The sequence below is a fragment of the Papilio machaon genome, chromosome 3 (genome assembly GCF_912999745.1).
Source record: "Papilio machaon chromosome 3, ilPapMach1.1, whole genome shotgun sequence".
NCBI classification, from domain to species: Eukaryota; Metazoa; Arthropoda; class Insecta; order Lepidoptera; family Papilionidae; genus Papilio; species Papilio machaon.
Window position 1 is genome coordinate 6,168,530 of NC_059988.1, and position 17,653 is coordinate 6,186,182.

The window sequence follows — 17,653 nt, forward strand, 5'->3', positions numbered from 1 at the left end:
AACTTCCACTCAGTATACAAAAACTTACTGAAGAAAAGCGCAGAAGTCAGAACTAAGTAGATGATGCACAAAGTAACTGGATGGAAACTGGCCATTTTTACGTCATAAAATTGTCAAAAATATTGATATAATTTATACGTTTAACGTATATAACGTCATACTTTATTCTATTTTACATTTGTTTTATTAATACTATTTGTACAGACATTTTATATACAATTATCATTTCTAAATAGTGATAATTCTAAAAAAGTGTTAAACCTGGGAAACCTGGGAATAAGGAATTGATGACGATGGTTTGTTATATGCATATTTTATATTTCAATTGTTTTATATTAAACATAAGTTTATAATTTACAATAGAGAGCCAAATTATCATAAAAGATTTAAAACGATAGGAAAGGATGTCTTTTAAATTGTGCAAAATGTAAACAGTCGCACATAATTGAAATAAAAATCTTGATAGGTCAGGTTTAGGTTTGGTTGGTCATCAAAATAATTTACGATCCCCAAAAAACTTTGAAACAATGTAAATAAGATTATTCACTATCGTTTAAGATCAATTTAATGAAAATTTAGCCCGTTCAATTCGCGTTTCGAAGTAAATTACGATCCCCAAAAACAACTTCATAATGTAAATGACGCACGGACTGATGTTGATGGATTCTTTGAGTGGAAGGTAGCTGTTGTATGCGGGAATATTATAGAATACTTTTTGACTCCAAGCTGATGAAGTCTCGGAAAGCAGCTGGTACAAATATATAAATAAACTAGCTGTCGCCCGCGACTTTGTCCGCGCGGAATAAAAAATTTACCATAGCAGCGCCATCGATTGATTACTTACTCAACCCAGTCGAAAGGTATCGACATCTGTTAGAATCATTTGGAGTTAACAGATAATTGTCTGTCAAATAATAACAGACAAATAATAATTAGCAATAAATTAAAAATGCGACTATAATTTGAGATTTAAACTCTCCTATCTCTCAAGTTGGATCGAACTGCACATGGTATGCGAATTTTATTATAATCGGTTAAGTGGTTTAGGAGTCCATTGAGGACAAACATTGTGACACGAGATTTATATATATTAAGATAAACGTACATAGTTGATGAGCAAGCTAACAGTAATTGAAGGAAAGGATCGCAAAACTTCTCTTTTTCTCTCTTTCGTCGTAGGAATATGAACTAACTAGCCTTTGAAACCGTTCTGTTTCAACAAGGCTGACCATCCCCGAAGTAGGCATCACTGTAACTTAGGTTTTACCTGTAAATATTAAGTTTTAACTTATTTTGAGCATTTAAAGTAACAAATTAACAGATTTATTTGAATCTCTAAGATTGTAACCTGTAGTCATGACTTTGTTCATATAGGAAGCAGTAGACGGGGTGACATCAGATTCTAACGAGAGTACTGTGCCTTTGAAAAATAATCCCGGACGAACGTTCAGAGATGGAGTTCGTAAAATAGATCTGATCCTAGTTATGAAAGATGAAGAAAACCTTATAGCTGATCCCATGAAAAATAAGTTTCTCACCAACATTGTTAAAACGGGATTAGAAATTGAATTTGAAAATGGTGTCGTAAGTTACTTTTCCCCTATTACACCATATCACATAGCTATTGGCGATATCCTTGTAATAGGTTAACCGGAAAATTCATACCGATGTTCGATAAGTAGCGTGAGAAATGACCTAAACATATATTTGTAAACACATGACATGTGAACATTTTCTAAATGATAAGATAACTTTTGTTATGATTTGTTAATTTTAATCAGTTATGGGTCTAGAATATCTAGCACTAGTGCATTATAAATGCTTTTCTGTTTTTGTAAGGGCAAAATTGCCACATGAGCGGGCAATAATATATGCGTTTATGGCGGCGGAGCTGTAGCCAAAAGAAACGTGCGGAAGATTTTCGCCTTTTTCGATAATTACAAAACAAAAATTCTCTTAATGGGAATAATTGAACTTAATAGGAATGAGAGATCAAAAATAATTTGAACTCTGTTCGAGATAAATCTCGTTTTTTTACGAAAATCCTGAGAGGTTGTGGATTTACCGAATGACCCAATACATAAATACGATTGTTAATCATGTCTTAACTTATTTTAGTTGCCGATTCACAAGAAGTTAGTATTTTTTAAAGTGCATTGCCCGAATGATGTTCTAAATAATTTAGGAAATGCGTTTGGTGTAAAGTGCGTTCAGATAGCTCGAGCTGAACACATAATGTCAAACAAAGAACGCGATTGGATAAATTTAATAAGGTTTTTATCATTTCATATATTATAAACGTAGAAGGAGATACAATTATAACATATGCCTGCTTCCAACAAACAGTACGGACAGCTGAATTATTTATAACAAACATAAATTTTCTTAGAAAGGAGTACACACAACCATTGCAATACTCGAGCTTGGACAGAAGCCTCGTAGTTTATATGACATTGCTGAATCTGCCATTTGGAGACCGACAAAACTATATAGGACTGGAGAGGTAAAAAACCGCTTTATCAAATGTGGTACAAAATATATACAGGTCATTTTGTTAATTAAAAATATATTTTAGGTTAATCAATCGCAAAGTAGTAATAGATGCATACGCGTTGCATGACGGACCTTACTACATTCCACAAAACGCTACAAGTATTAATGCTCGTCAGGTAATATCACACACTCTTACGAGCACTGGACCAAAGATACACAATTACTGAAATGCTTTCCTGTTATAAATTATTTTATATCACGTGATTGTGTCCCAGTATTTATGACGTTACGTTTGACATTTTGTTTATCCTTACATTATAAATATGTATTTATTTAATATCTAAGCATTGGTCAAGGTCAGAGATCTCTAAACTTATTTTTTTCTAGATCCTTTTTGAAATTTACTACTTTTTTCTTCAAGTTGTGTAGTAAGTTTTTTCGCAGCATTTCCGGGTAGCCTGTGGAACTCACAATTTCATTTGGACCACTTGGGGAATTGTTGGTCTAAAGTTCTCAGCAATCATGGATTCGGCTCCTAACACGCGACACAAATCAGTGTTGTACCTTGCACGATTCAGGTTCATTTGAAGATTTTTAATATTTCAGATCCTATTTTATAATTGGGTCGGTATCACAAATATATTTACGAGACAGCCATTAAACGTGGTGCAAGAATACTTTGGACCAAAGGTAAGTTCTAACAGAAATATTCTATTAGAAAATGTTCTATATCTGTGCCAAATCATCAATTATCAAGATCCGTTCAGCCATTCCGGTAATATATTCAAAAAATATCCATCCATACCTTTAAACTTTCGCATTCATAATATTAGGAAGATTTATTATTCCAAACTGGTAACTGTGTGTCGCCTTACCCGCAGCAGCAGCCCTAGTATTTATAATTGTTAGTAGCTACATCTATTAATTTATATTGCATGTTTGTCCAGATTGCTCTATACTTCACCTTTTATGGACTTTACAATCTATTTCTAACAATTGCGACTGTAGCGGCTCTAATAGCACTCTATTTGGCGTTATATAAAAATGAAGTTTATACGAATGCGAGGTAAGTTCTTGTTAAACGAATTATTACACCCTTTTAGTTTGATTGTGGAAAAAGCTATCAATATGTTCTAAACTATTCATAAGAATTGTACACTGTAAAAGGGAAATTTAATGTACATTATATTGTCCTGATAACGGATATATTAATATGGATAAGGATTAATATTAAAACCTAAAAAATGGACCGGCCTATAATTATATCTACAATTGTAAAGAAATAAGGATATAAAAGTGCCCTGAACCGTTTCTAAAAAAGTGTCGCTCGCTAGCTTAGTTACAAGATGAGAAACTTGGTCACGGAGCTAAAATAAACTTCATTATTTACAATTTCTTTTTTTATCTTATTGGGTTATAAAAGAAACCCTATTAGCGGTGCCACAGCAGTAAATAGGCATATAAACGCTTAGCCTCGTCAAGGCGACTTCGAAAGCTACTTGTATTCAAATTCCGTAACTTTTAGTTAATAATTTCACATTTCAATTTCATTTTACTTTTTTTATTTTTAAACTTATTCAATGTTAACCCAATGGATATTGAATGGATATAATTAACTTTTCAGAGAAACGCTTTGTAAACCGGCTCCACACTATATATGCTCTGATTGCCCTGGAACTTACCCATATGGTTATTGTTATGTTGTAAAAGTACTGAAGTTTTGTAATATGTATTCGATAAATATCGTAGTGGATAATAAATATGCACCATATTTTTCGACATTCATTATTCTCTGGGGTACGTGTACTACGCATAATTTATTAATCTATATTTTAGCTTAGGGTACCTCCCAAGTAGGGTCGGCGACAGGCAAGCGGCCGGCCGTAAAACTAAAGCCAAAACTTTAATTTTTATAAAACCTTACGTGCCGATACCACGTGAGTGGGAAAAGGCCAGGGAGCCGATGATGATTTAGCTTACGGTACAATTAGGGTCTTTCAAAACTAGTCCTAGGTGTTGGTCTAAATAAGTTAGACCATAGGCCCTAGCGCCAACAATCGAATGACTATGGCGTTGCCATTTCATCACAGCTGATACCTACGCCTTCCCCATTGTCTCGACAGCCTCCTTTCAAAGCCCTCATAGGCAGGCATCATAAGAATCTTATTTATATTAGTTACTACTGATTACAAAATTTTTGGGAAACTCTATTACAATTTGGTTGAATTGTGGTCTTTCAAAAGAATACTTTTCATCAGGAAACACGTTGATGGTAGGTTGATCAGGGGACCTAGACAAAGTAACATTCGATAAGCGTAGTCGTTAATCGAAAAGTCAAAAATGTATGGAAGTGACAATGGCATCTTTCCTATCCCTTTGGCACTTTTTGTCGATTCTACTAGGGATAGCGATAAACATATGTTACATTGTCTAGACCCGCATCTTAATATACAAAAGTTAACATTATACATTATAACACGACATTACTGTTTTCAGGTATCTTTTTGACAATGTTTTGGATTGGCAAAGAAAAAATTTTGAACTGGGTATGGGAAACGCCAAATAAGCATTACAATAGAAAACAAACAAGGTACATAAATACAGTATTAATCCATACCGACCAACAATCCATACTTCATTACTATATAACACTAGCTGTCGTCTGCGACTTGGTCCGCGCGTATAAAAAAAACACTTAATTAGCAACTTACGTGTTCTCCCAGACTCTGTTCTACATCTATGCCAAATTTCATTGAGATCCGTTGAGCCGTTCTGTAGATACCTTCAAACCAACATCCATCCATCCACACACTAATTAAATCAAATATTAAAGACAACACCAGTGGTATATATATATATATATATATTATTATATATTACTTTATTTCTTTTAAAATACTTTTGCATCAAATATCTAACAATATATTATAAGATATAAACTGACAGCGAAATAGTGAATTTAACTCTACTTCATAATAATCCTCGCAATAGTAACCTCAAACCGAACGTAAATAAACAAAAATGTCAGACGTTCCGCAATGACGGATGGAAAGAGACTGTCTCGAGCAGCAGCGCAAGCGTCCTTGTAAAACCTTTTGTGAGACTACCCTCAACAGTCCTAACACGGCCTCTCCTGACATGAGACCGTCCTCGGGCTCGTTTTTCCAGCATCTTCAACACAGGAATTCGTCTGCAGCAATGGCATGGAGTCTCTCGATCCCGGCTCGTTGGCAGGCGCTGCACTGGCGCGCTGCTCGGCGACAGGTGTTGCACTGGCGCGCTGCTCGGACAGGCACTGCACTGGCGCGCTGTTTGTCAACAGGTGCTGCACTGGCACGCGGCTCGGCGACAGGCGCTGCACTGGCGCGCTGCTCGGTGACAGGCGCGGTGCACAACACAGCTACACAGTAGGACACAAGATCCGACCAAATCCGCATCTATATCAATAATGGTGTCCTAAAGTTATTTGATCATATCTCTTTATGGTTCTAAAAGATTCGACACATGACCATGTAGAGCAAGCGTGCCGCAGTACGTCCTCTACCAGAGATCAGTGGCAGCCAGCAGTATGCCAGATACTGAACGTCCCGCAGTCCGTTCAATGCCTTAATTCACAAGACCATGTAGGGCAAGCGTCTCGCAGTCCGTTGTCGATAGGAGCGTCCCGCAGTCCGTCCTCTACAGCATATTAATGGCAACCCGCAGTTTGTCAGTCCTGAATATACCCTAGAAGCATCATCTCCTGATACAAAAAAAAGTCTCACAGTTCGTTCACTATCTCACTTCTGCAGTTGGGTATCCCGCAGTCTACGCAACGCAGAGCATCTCGACAATGCATGGACGAAGCAAACTGAACTCATAAAGGGCATCAATACGACATAATGACATCCATCTGACTCAGGCAAAGGCTTTTAATCTTATCACGACTCGGCCTTACCTGACTCTCACTAATGAACTGATCGAGGTATTGAATTTCAGTCTTTAGTAAAGAACACATTTTTACATTAATTAAAAAGTCTGATGTTGACTTATTTGGCATCAAAACTTGAAATATAAAAATATTGGTTCGATCTTAGCGCAGTACAAATTGAATAGATCGTGTCCACAATCCTGTCTGCTGTGAAATATACAGACAGCGCGTGAGCCTCGCTACCCACATATTCCCATGCAGAATACATGGCTTGGTCCACGCTACCCTTGATTCGCGAACACTGGTACGACTCTCATCTTGACTCAACTTGCTACTACTACGACGATTATTATGATCACGGTAACGATCTGACATTTTTCGCTTTGTATTTATTTTCACGAAAATACAAACACAAACACAGAGTGAGCAAAGTGGATAGAATCACGCGGATCCTATCTCAATTCTGATGTTAGATATTTGATGCAAAAGTATTTTAAAAGAAATAAACTGACAGCGAAATAGTGAATTTAACTCTTACTTCATAATAATCCTCGCAATAGTAACCTCAAACCGAACGTAAATAAACAAAAATGTCAGAAGTTCCGCAATGACGGATGGAAATAGTCTAAGATCCCGCTGCAGGATTGGTGTGCTCATCGACTTTTTGTTTAAAACCAAATTTTTATGTTTATTTATAGTTAAGAGAATATATATTTACTAGGGTGCCTATCAAAATTTGGCCGCCATTATTTTTTTAAAAACTATTTTTAATTGATTTTTGGTAAAAAATTTCGTTTATTTATTTTTTTAATAAAATAACGTCTACATAACGGTAATTAATATCAAGATTCTAAAAAATCACGGTTGCCGTTGCGCACCTGGCCGCACCTCTTTGCAGCCAGGTGTAAACAGGTATGATTTCGATAAATTTATACGTCTATAACCTATTTTTATTAATTATATGTCAAATTAAAGCTAATTTTTTTCTATTAATTATCATATAAAGTTGCTTAATTAAATCTGGCCGCAAATAAGGGTTGCTGGCTGTTAAAGATAATAAATATTTAAGGTAGAGTGAAAGAGAGTTAGCGCGTAACATCATTTGTCAGACGAGGACAGCTGCATTTTTCAACAAAGGGAAACTTCGGCCCTTGAATTTATTAATTAAAAATCCAGAAATTCAACAGGTTTTTGCGACTTTAACGAATCCTACTGACATCTTCAATGAAAACAAAATTGATGCAATCCAAGAGTTTACGTGCCTTATGTATGGAATACCAAAGTGTCAAAGTGTAAATACCGCAAGATTTTTATTATTTAACAAAATGTACGCTTCAAAACAAAATAATGAAAAATTTATGAAGAGAATTAAAGGTTTGGACTCGACGCACATTCCACCGTGCTGGAAATCTTTGAAACAAAAATTGTTGCGGACAATCTTTGTTAATTCGATGTGGTTAAATGCCACTGAACCAGACTGCATCAAATTCAGCCCAGAAAATAATGGCTGGTTGGTACTAGATGTTTTTTTAAAACCAACATGGTTCCTGGGAGACTCAACTCCAACGCAAGTTAATAGTGTGCTATGTGAATCCACGAACAAAGCTTCCGATAACGACGATTCTGATATTTGTAGCGATGAAAGTGATAGCTCCGATGACAGTACAACTGAAAGCTCCGATGATTCAGATTTTTAAATAAGAGTTACGGAAATATAAGAATTATAAGATAAATTTATAAATTTTTTAATTTGCTTAAATGTTTAATTAATATGTAACAGACAATTAAATACTTGAATAAAATCTAATAAAATTTTTGAATAATACTTTCGCAATAAAATTTTCTTTTACTTAAGTCACCTTGGTTTTATTTTTTTATTTTTTAAATTAATATTAAATATCGACGTTCTAATTAGCAAATTATCTAACTCCTTTTTAGAGAATCTTCTATTTGTACGAAAAAAAACAATTACTTCAAAATTTATTATCATTTAAAAAAACCATTTAAAATTATTTATATCTAATAGAGATATAATATTTAAGTTTGAATCATTCAAATAATTTGTAATTGGATTATTGCTTCATCAAAATGTTATAAAATCACCCTCTAAAAAATAAGGAGTTAGACAAATTCCTAACTAGACCGTCGATATATCAAATCAATATTAATTTTTTGTTGCAATTTTTAAATTTGTCATTTTGAAAAAAATTACATATTTTTTGGAGTATTTATTATAAGTCGTCTCTATTACTCCCCGGTGGTTGAGAACACTAACGTTCGACGCATGCGCAATGGCTTAAAAGCGTCGCACAGCCGGCAATCGCTGTCCTCGTCTGACAAATGATGTTACGCGCTAACTCTCTTTCACTCTACCTTAAATATTTATTATCTTTAACAGCCAGCAACCCTTATTTGCGGCCAGATTTAATTAAGCAACTTTATATGATAATTAATAGAAAAAAATTAGCTTTAATTTGACATATAATTAATAAAAATAGGTTATAGACGTATAAATTTATCGAAATCATACCTGTTTACACCTGGCTGCAAAGAGGTGCGGCCAGGTGCGCAACGGCAACCGTGATTTTTTAGAATCTTGATATTAATTACCGTTATGTAGACGTTATTTTATTAAAAAAATAAATAAACGAAATTTTTTACCAAAAATCAATTAAAAATATTTTTTAAAAAAATAATGGCGGCCAAATTTTGATAGGCACCCTAGTAAATATATATTCTCTTAACTATAAATAAACATAAAAATTTGGTTTTAAACAAAAAGTCGATGAGCACACCAATCCTGCAGCGGGATCTTAGACTAAAAGAGACTGTCTCGAGCAGCAGCGCATGCGTCCTTATAAAACCTTTTGTGAGACTACCCTTAACAGTCCTAACAATATATATATCTAGCAAGGATTTCTATCCACCTAATAGATATTTTTTTTAATTTCATATTTTTTAGACCGGAATTCAAAGCTAATATTGATACATCACCAAAATCTAAAAGAACGGGCGTTACCTTGATTGGTACAACTCGTTATGGTGTAATAATAACATTAATATGCTATATTGTTCTCGTAAGTATTTTATTTCTTTAGTGATAGTAATAAATATAGCTAAAAAAAGATGGTCTGTGTAGTATTTAGAGAAAATATTCACCTTTTGACTGCCATAGACATGTTGTATACTTGACACCCAACGCAGAGCTGTGTACGCCTGCGTCTTCGTAATACAACTATATTTTTGATCATTTTAATTTTTTAATCATAAAACAAAAAAAGTAATAAACATTAATACAAAAACAAACATATACCAACATGACGGGCCTTACCGTTAAAACTTAGATTGTGTTTCAAATAAATTTTATCTTGAACATATGGACGTCAATACTTTTACACCGTGAGTCTAGCAAGCGACGTAGTTTTTTAACAAAATTTATTAAAACATTATTATGCGTAGACTTGCGAAATACGATCTTGATCAATAAATAATCAAGTACTTATACCGAAAGCAGTGTGGCGATACATATTTATAGTGTTATGTAACATATTACCACATTGTCGTCCATGATATCAATCAACGGCGGTCAAAGGGTTGTTTATTTATACAATGTCTAATTATACTCTTGGGATAATACGGTACGGGATAATTAATTAAAGCACGATTTCACCGAGAAAAACTAGGTTAAAAACTGTAAACTGTAACCATACTCGAATTGTACGTTAACCACATATTCAAGATACATTTTTATTTATTTATGACCCAAACATTTAACGAATATGTCATTAGCACAAACGTATAGAAAAGATGTGCAATACACGCTAAAATCGAAAAGAGTACATGCAGTTAGTTATACATACTCAATATAGTTTGAAATCTACAAAAAAATCTTGAACTAATTACCGTAGGTTTCCGACATCAAAATCTCTGTATAAAAATATCGTCATCTCCGTGATTATCTTTGACAAAACTGATATTGGTCTTAGAAACCCATGATAAGTGATAGTGAACCACGATATTCTTAAATAAGAAAATTGTTTTTCTCTCCAACAGATCTTATTAGCTGTCATAGTTTTTGCTGTCATTTTCAAACTAAGAGAGAAGCAAGACAGAAACTATATCGTAACTAACTTTATTTCTAACCCAGAAATAGTTGTTCCGAGATTGATTTATACAATGATTGGTTTCTCCGTAGTTCTGTTCGTCATTGATATCGTAAGTTCTATATAGTAATTGTATTCTTAGAGTAGTTTTACCAGTGGTAGACGCCAGCAACAACAATATCTGTTGCACGAATCGGTCGGCTCGCACGGTGTAATACCACTACCACACAGAAAACAGGTGTGAAGTGGAGGCAATTCCGCGTTTCGTCTCATGAGTGCCAAGGGTGCCGGAGGCCTAATTTGAATCCTCTTTTCTTTCCTACCCTATTCCTATAAAGGAATGGCATGGGAATGGAATGGGGATTTGTCGGATAGCATGGGGAAATATTCTATTTGTGTTCTTTCACTCCTCTGTCGATTAAAGCTAGGCAACGAATCTGCAATTGCGGGTGTCTATGAGCAGCGGTCGCTTCGCTATTTCAACGAATCAGGTAGTCGCTTGCTCGTTTGCCATCTTATGAACAAATACAAAATGATAAACTAGCAAAGATATCTGCTGACCTAGCTTGGTCTGTAAAATACCACCTAATGATAGCAGATAGGCGAGAAGTAAGATTTTTTAACGTTTTGTCGGAGTTAGATACCGGAGTGCTAGTTTTAGTTCCCTTTTTTTATGAGGGGAAATGCAGTTACGCACCCCTGCGTCGGGCTGTGCAATGGCGCAGGGAGTGCGGGACTCGCCTAAAGACGTTCGGCCATACCCACTAAAAACCCCTCGGGCCCTCCACGTCGCCTTGCGGCTGCAACACGGGAACACACTCGCGCAATTTTCCGCGACCCAGCCGGCGTTGTCCGCTCACTCTCACAGACTCTCCTTTTGTGGGGACAGGAAGTCCCACAACGCGCGTCATAAGGCGCACCCATAACGCCAGGAGCACCTAGCACCTAAAAGGTATGCGGCGGACGATGGGGTAATGGGCCCTCCATCGCCCGGAGCTCTCCGCTAAGGAGGTAGACGGCGGGTGTGCGCCTGCCGCCTGCGTCCATCGCGACGTCGGCGAAGAGGGTGCGCGGCTGCGTCCTCTTCTCGCCGTCGTTCTGCCGCCTCCTTCAGCGCCATCACCTCCTCGCAAAAGGAGGCGACAGCGTTCCAGGAACTCTCGCTACCCACCATCGCGTTGACGACAGCGGACAGCGAGAGGTCCCTCCCTATTTATGCCGCGAGTGCGGCGCGCTGGTCCGACCAGTGCCCACAGAACTCCAGCGTGTGCTGGGCCGTGTCCTCAGCATGGCCACACTCGTGGCACCTCGCACTGGGCTCTCGCCGTGCATTCCGGCATAGATACGCCCCGAAACAATAGTTTAAGTTCCCTAACCCAATCTTTTAGAAGGAAGGGTAAGGAAGATTTTTTTTATTTATTTTCGGTAAAATAAAAGGAATAGACAGACACAAATCAATTTATTTCATTTCGACTCGGTGGGCTTTCGCCAAGGTTCGGCTGTAAGCCTGCTGGTAATGGATGCGTTGACATCAAACATATAGGAAGAATGACCCTGGTATATGCTTTATGCCGATGATATCGTGCTTGTCGGCGAGGATGAATGCGATGTATGGAGTAGATTGTAAAAATGGCAAAATTAATATTCAATTAAATTTAAGACAATTCGACCTAGCTTGGTCTGTAAAATACCACCTAATGATAGCAGATAGGCGAGAAGTAAGATTTTTAAACGTTTTGTCGGAGTTGGATACCGGAGTGCTAGTTTTAGTTCCCTAACCCAATCTTTTAGAAGGAAGGGTAAAGAAGATTTTTTTTTTCGATTAAATAAAAAGAATAGACACAAATCAATTTATTTCATTTCGACTCGGTGGGTTTTCGCCAAGGTTCGGCTGTAAGCCTGCTGGTAATGGATGCGTTGACATCAGACATATAGGAAGAATGACCCTGGTATATGCTTTATGCCGATGATATCGTGCTTGTCGGCGAGGATGAATGCGATGTATGGAGCAGGTTGTAAAAATGGCAAAATTAATATTATATTAAATTTAAGACAATTCGTCTTAAAATCAGCAGACCGAACTAGAATATTTGTTCTATGATTTTGGCGGTCCGACCAACTTTTCTCCAATCTCCTTAAATGGTGTGCTACTACTAACCTGCTTTGATTTTAAGTACCTCAATTCACTTGTCCATTGTGATGGTATTGACCGTGGATTGGAAAAACGCAGGCTGGATACTCAACTAGCAACAGGGAAATGGTGTGATTTGGAATCCAAGAATACCACAAAAGTTTTAGGGACAATTTTACAAGTCGATCAAAAGACCTGTCGTATTGTATAGATCCGAGTGTTGGCCATAACAATATACATATATGTGTTGAGTTACAGCTTTTATGTCGATAGCTTGCTGCACGATAATATATCCTCAGTGGGGAGCGAATTAAATTTTTTGGCTATACTGGTATTTAAAATAATAAAGTTTATCAGTAAACTTAACGAGTTAGCGCATTTTTTTTAAATATTCGAGGTCAAATCTCTTTCGCTCACACAAGTTAAATCTTTTCCATTTCACAGATTCATAGGAAGGTTGCGTATTTCATAGTTCGAAAAGAAAATCACAGAAATTACGAATCGATCAGCCGTTCCCTTACAAAACATCTTTACATAATGTGTTTCCCTATGCCTATGTTTATGCTTGGTTACTTTGGATTTCAAAGGGTAAATATGTAGTTTTTTATTAAACTAGCTGCTGTCCGTAACTACGTCAACAAGGAATTAAAAAAAAATAGACTAAGTTACGCATCAGTTACTTTCCGCTAAAGATCCCGTCAAAATCGATCCAGCCTTTTCAAAGATTACCTAGAACAAACGCTTATTTGAGGACAGACAGACAAAGATTTAAAAAAATGGTTTTTCGTTGTAAGTAACGTAAATAAAACATGTTCACGAAATATATATTTTTTATTAACAACAGACACTCTAATTTTAATATATGTTACATATTATTGATAAAAAATGTTGATTTGATTCGATATGGTCGACGAAAGCCTGATGCGCTCACATTACAAATCTAGATAACAACATGGAGATGATGATAAATTTTGATTCAACTAATTTAGATTTTACACAAGAAATTAATTATTTTGCTTCAATTATAAAAAAATATAAAAAAAACCTAACGGCTACCAAACAGTATGTTGAATGTAGTAAATATATGTATTTTTAATTTCACAGAAAATTTTTAAACTGTGGAGCGGTGTGGAAAAAACAGGCTATTATGGTCCAAATGACGAATACAATTATTCATTATATGATAACATGTGTGTGATGACATCGTGCCTCTTCGAGCTTTCGTTTGCATTTACAATTGTTCTACTTTTAAGGTTTGTCATATTGAGAAAATTGTCACTTTACTCGAGGTACGTGAATAAATGTGAATGTTATTGTACTTACATTTAAGTTACATTTAGAAGCTGATAGAACTGATTCTACATTACATTTCAGTACTACTGATTATAATCAACGTGCAATAGTCCAACACGTTCCGTGTTGGGAGAGAGAATTCGTTTTGCCTCGATTTAAAGAAGAAATCCTAATAAACAAAATGAAAATTCTTGGTAAGTTAACTGTGCACAAAAAATTCTATTGGAAATACAATAATACATGTATATGTAATTCTAAGAGGTGGTAATTCAAAGAAGGAGGCCTCTCACCAATTCCTAATAATGAATTATTTGGCTTAGGAGGAGGTTTATAGGACAAATAATATTAATTTTCTATTTAATCTTCTTACGGGTAGCGAACACTTCATTATTTAAATAATATGAGTTAGTCCGTCTATTACCCCAAATCTTTTCCCCATAGAAGTTATAGATGTCCACGTTACCCCTATGATACGCAACATTCTGTATGATGTCAATTAATAGTTATTGTCATCTGTAATCTCAGTATTTTTTAAATATTTTTTGAAGATAAAATCTTGTTTATTTTTTCAAACATATAAACAATTATTTAAAAACTAAGTTTAATCCTAATTAAACAACAACGTTAAAATATCTACATCTAATTAAAATATAACTGATAGGTGTCTGTATACGGAAAAAAGGAAACAGTTTCAAAAGTAAATTTTAGCAGAAAAAGAAACGGAAACGGATGCAGAAAAAGAAGTGTTTATAATATGAAAAAAAAAACATATTTACAAATGTATTTCTTTATTAAGTATACACCAATTCCATAAGTCGAGTGGGCCTGACGGGATACCCCCCATCGTGGTTAGGACTTGCGCTCCTGAGTTGGCACCGGATTTAACGCGCCTGTTCCGGTTCTCCTACTCCTTAAGCGTTGTCCCAAAATCATGGAAGACTGCCATAATCCACCCGATCCCGAAAAAAGGCGATAGCTCAGACCCGACCAACTACAGGCCGATCGCCATTACCACCTTGTTCTCGAAAGTCATGGAAACGACCATCAATTGCCAACTCATAAGGTACCTAGAGGAGCATCAGCTGATTAGCGATCGTCAGTACGGTTTCCGACAGCGTCACTCAGCTGGTGATCTTCTTGCGTACCTCACGCATCGATGGTCGGAGGCGATCGAGGGCAAGGGGGAGGCCCTGGCGGTAAGCTTGGACGTGGCCAAGGCCTTTGATCGGGTATGGCACAGAGCACTTCTCTCGAAGCTGCCTTCCTACGGGCTGCCCGAGAAACTACGCGCCTGGATTGCCAGCTTTTTGGAGGGTCGGAGCATCAAGGTCGTTGTCGACGGTGCATGCTCGGACCCCAAACCAATTAATGCTGGTGTCCCACAGGGCTGTGTACTGTCGCCCACCCTGTTTCTTCTGCATATCAATGACATGCTGCAAATTAGCAACATCCATTGTTATGCAGACGATAGCACAGGTGACGTGTTGTACACGGCCCGCGCTAACGTTTCTCGGGCTACTGCCGATGAGAACCGGACCAAACTTGTGTCTGAACTGAAGACCCTACTGGGTGAAGTTTCGGATTGGGGTCGACGAAATCTCGTTGATTTCAATCCCAAAAAGACACAAGTATGCGCCATTACCGCTAAAAAACAACCCTTTGTCGTGGATCTTCGTTTCGAGGGCACTCCCCTGGTTGCCTCAGCCAGTATCATTATTCTCGGCGTTGACATATCGAACGACGTTCAGTTTCGCGGTCATTTGGAAAACAAGGCCAAGCTGGCCTCCAAAAAACTGGGTGTGCTCGGCAGAGCGAAGCAGTATTTCCTACCGGGCCATCGCCTTCAGCTCTATAAAGCGCAAGTTCGGCCCCACATGGAATACTGCTCGCATCTCTGGGCTGGAGCACCCCAGTACCAGCTTCTTCCATTTGATCTCATACACAGAGAGCGATTCGAATCGTCAACGACCGAGTTCTTACTGATCGGCTCGACACTTTGGCGTTGCGGAGGGACGTTAGTTCCCTGTGCATTTTCTACCGTATTTACCACGGGGAGTGCTCTGAAGAGTTGTTTGTAACAATTCCAGCCGCCGAGTTCCGTCATCGGACGACCCGACAGACCGCCAAGTTCCATCCACACCATCTCGATGGCTGGCAATCCACAACCGTGCGATTTTGGAATGGTCTGTCCTCGGCAGTATTTAAAAACCGCTACGACTTAGGGTCCTTCAAGAAGCGAGCTTATCACCTTCTCAAAGGCCGGCAACGCATTTGCGATCCCTCTGGTATTGCAGATGTCCATGGGCGTCGATGAACACCTTGGTGTTCCCGCTGCTCGTTTGCCCCCTTCTCTTATAAAAAAAAAATAGAAATAGATATAATTTTTAGGCGTCGGTGGCTCAGGGGTTAGGCACTTGACTTGCAATCTGCAGGTCCTGGGTTCGAATCTCGCTATGTACCAACGTGTTTTTCTATTTTCTATTTCCATATGTACATTTATCCGACGTTCTTACGGTCAAGGAAAACATCGTGGTTGACTATGGCCTAGACATCCCTTACTTGGGGTAGACTCCAAGCCCCTCGGTGAAGTCGTATAGTGAGCTGATGATAATGATGATATATTACATGGTTATCAATTATTCAAAAGTACATTCAATAACTCGTAAGTATGAAATAGTCACATTTTGCCAGTTGTCAAATTTTATATGGACAACAACTAGACCGTTTACCTCAGCAAGAGAAACTGATTGTTTCAAATAGCAGCAGAAAATATTACGCGCTTAAATTTACAAAAAACTACATAAACAAACAAATGCGACAAGTGCCGAAAGGCCGCGCAAGGACTGCGCGTCTCGCGCCGTGCTGGTGTAACTCAGCCGTAGTAAACTTCCGTTTGTATCTCCGTTATAAAAGTAGCGGAAACAGAAGCAAAAACGGATGTTGAAAAGCACGCGGAAGTTCCGTACTTGCGGAAACAGAAACAGAGATCCGTTGCATCACTAGAAAATACATGACATGTTTACATTTTCCAAAAGGGGATAACTTCAACCATATTACAGCCATATATAGACATAAAAAGTCAGTATTTTATGTTTTTGAAACTTTAAAAGTTGCCACACTAAAAATGTTACCTACTCATTGGTTGAGATAAAACTGATTTAATTATTTTTTAGCCGTAAAGGATAAGACGTTATGGTATAGAATGGTACCAATATAATTTTAAAAATATATACCAAAAATTAAGTGAATTTGAAACCTTTGTACTGTATTGTATTTCAGTGATGCAGTTCACCTTGATCATAGCCTTTGGTTTTGCATGGCCGCCCACCATAATAATTGTAACGTTCTTCAATATTTACGACATGAGGTTAATATAATTTCTATTTCATTACATATTACTTCATTACATTTACTTATCAAATCTTTATGCATGTCACGATGGCTTTTTACATTAGATTATCATGTTCTAACTTCTGGTATGTTGAGTGGGGGAACCCCCCCCCGCATTCTCTTTTGTGGTCCGTTCTCCCCCCAACCAGCTCCCTATACTTTGACTTTCCCACAAAGAAATTTAATATGATAATAAAATTTCGTAATAAATCTTTATATTAAAGTGTATGTAAAATTTTACTTCTTACTTATATTATAAATGCGATTGTTTAGATAGATTGATGGATTTTTCTTTGAGGGTATCTCCGGAACGGCTCAACGGATCTTGATAAA

At 37.1% G+C, this 17,653-nt stretch overlaps 1 protein-coding gene and 2 long non-coding RNA genes across 3 annotated transcripts; all 3 read left to right on the forward strand.

The window, feature by feature from the left end:
• The first annotated feature begins 197 nt into the window (after window positions 1-197).
• On the forward strand, window positions 198-9,883 carry LOC106720414 (anoctamin-5-like). Its single transcript, XM_014515112.2, has 11 exons — window positions 198-296; window positions 1,375-1,584; window positions 2,119-2,273; window positions 2,390-2,503; window positions 2,576-2,669; window positions 3,100-3,183; window positions 3,441-3,559; window positions 4,118-4,290; window positions 4,990-5,083; window positions 9,366-9,480; window positions 9,863-9,883. The coding sequence occupies exons 1-11, from the start codon at window positions 288-290 to the stop codon at window positions 9,881-9,883; spliced, it is 1,188 nt and encodes a 395-aa protein (XP_014370598.2). The 5' UTR covers window positions 198-287.
• Window positions 9,884-10,462: 579 nt separating this feature from the next.
• On the forward strand, window positions 10,463-13,804 carry LOC106720449. Its single transcript, XR_001357457.2, has 3 exons — window positions 10,463-10,618; window positions 13,082-13,225; window positions 13,742-13,804. It is a non-coding gene; the product is annotated as an uncharacterized LOC106720449 (long non-coding RNA).
• A 67-nt stretch (window positions 13,805-13,871) lies between these two features.
• LOC123723516 lies at window positions 13,872-17,292 on the forward strand. The gene is made up of 3 exons (XR_006756774.1): window positions 13,872-13,926; window positions 14,012-14,124; window positions 17,210-17,292. It is a non-coding gene; the product is annotated as an uncharacterized LOC123723516 (long non-coding RNA).
• Window positions 17,293-17,653: the final 361 nt, after the last annotated feature.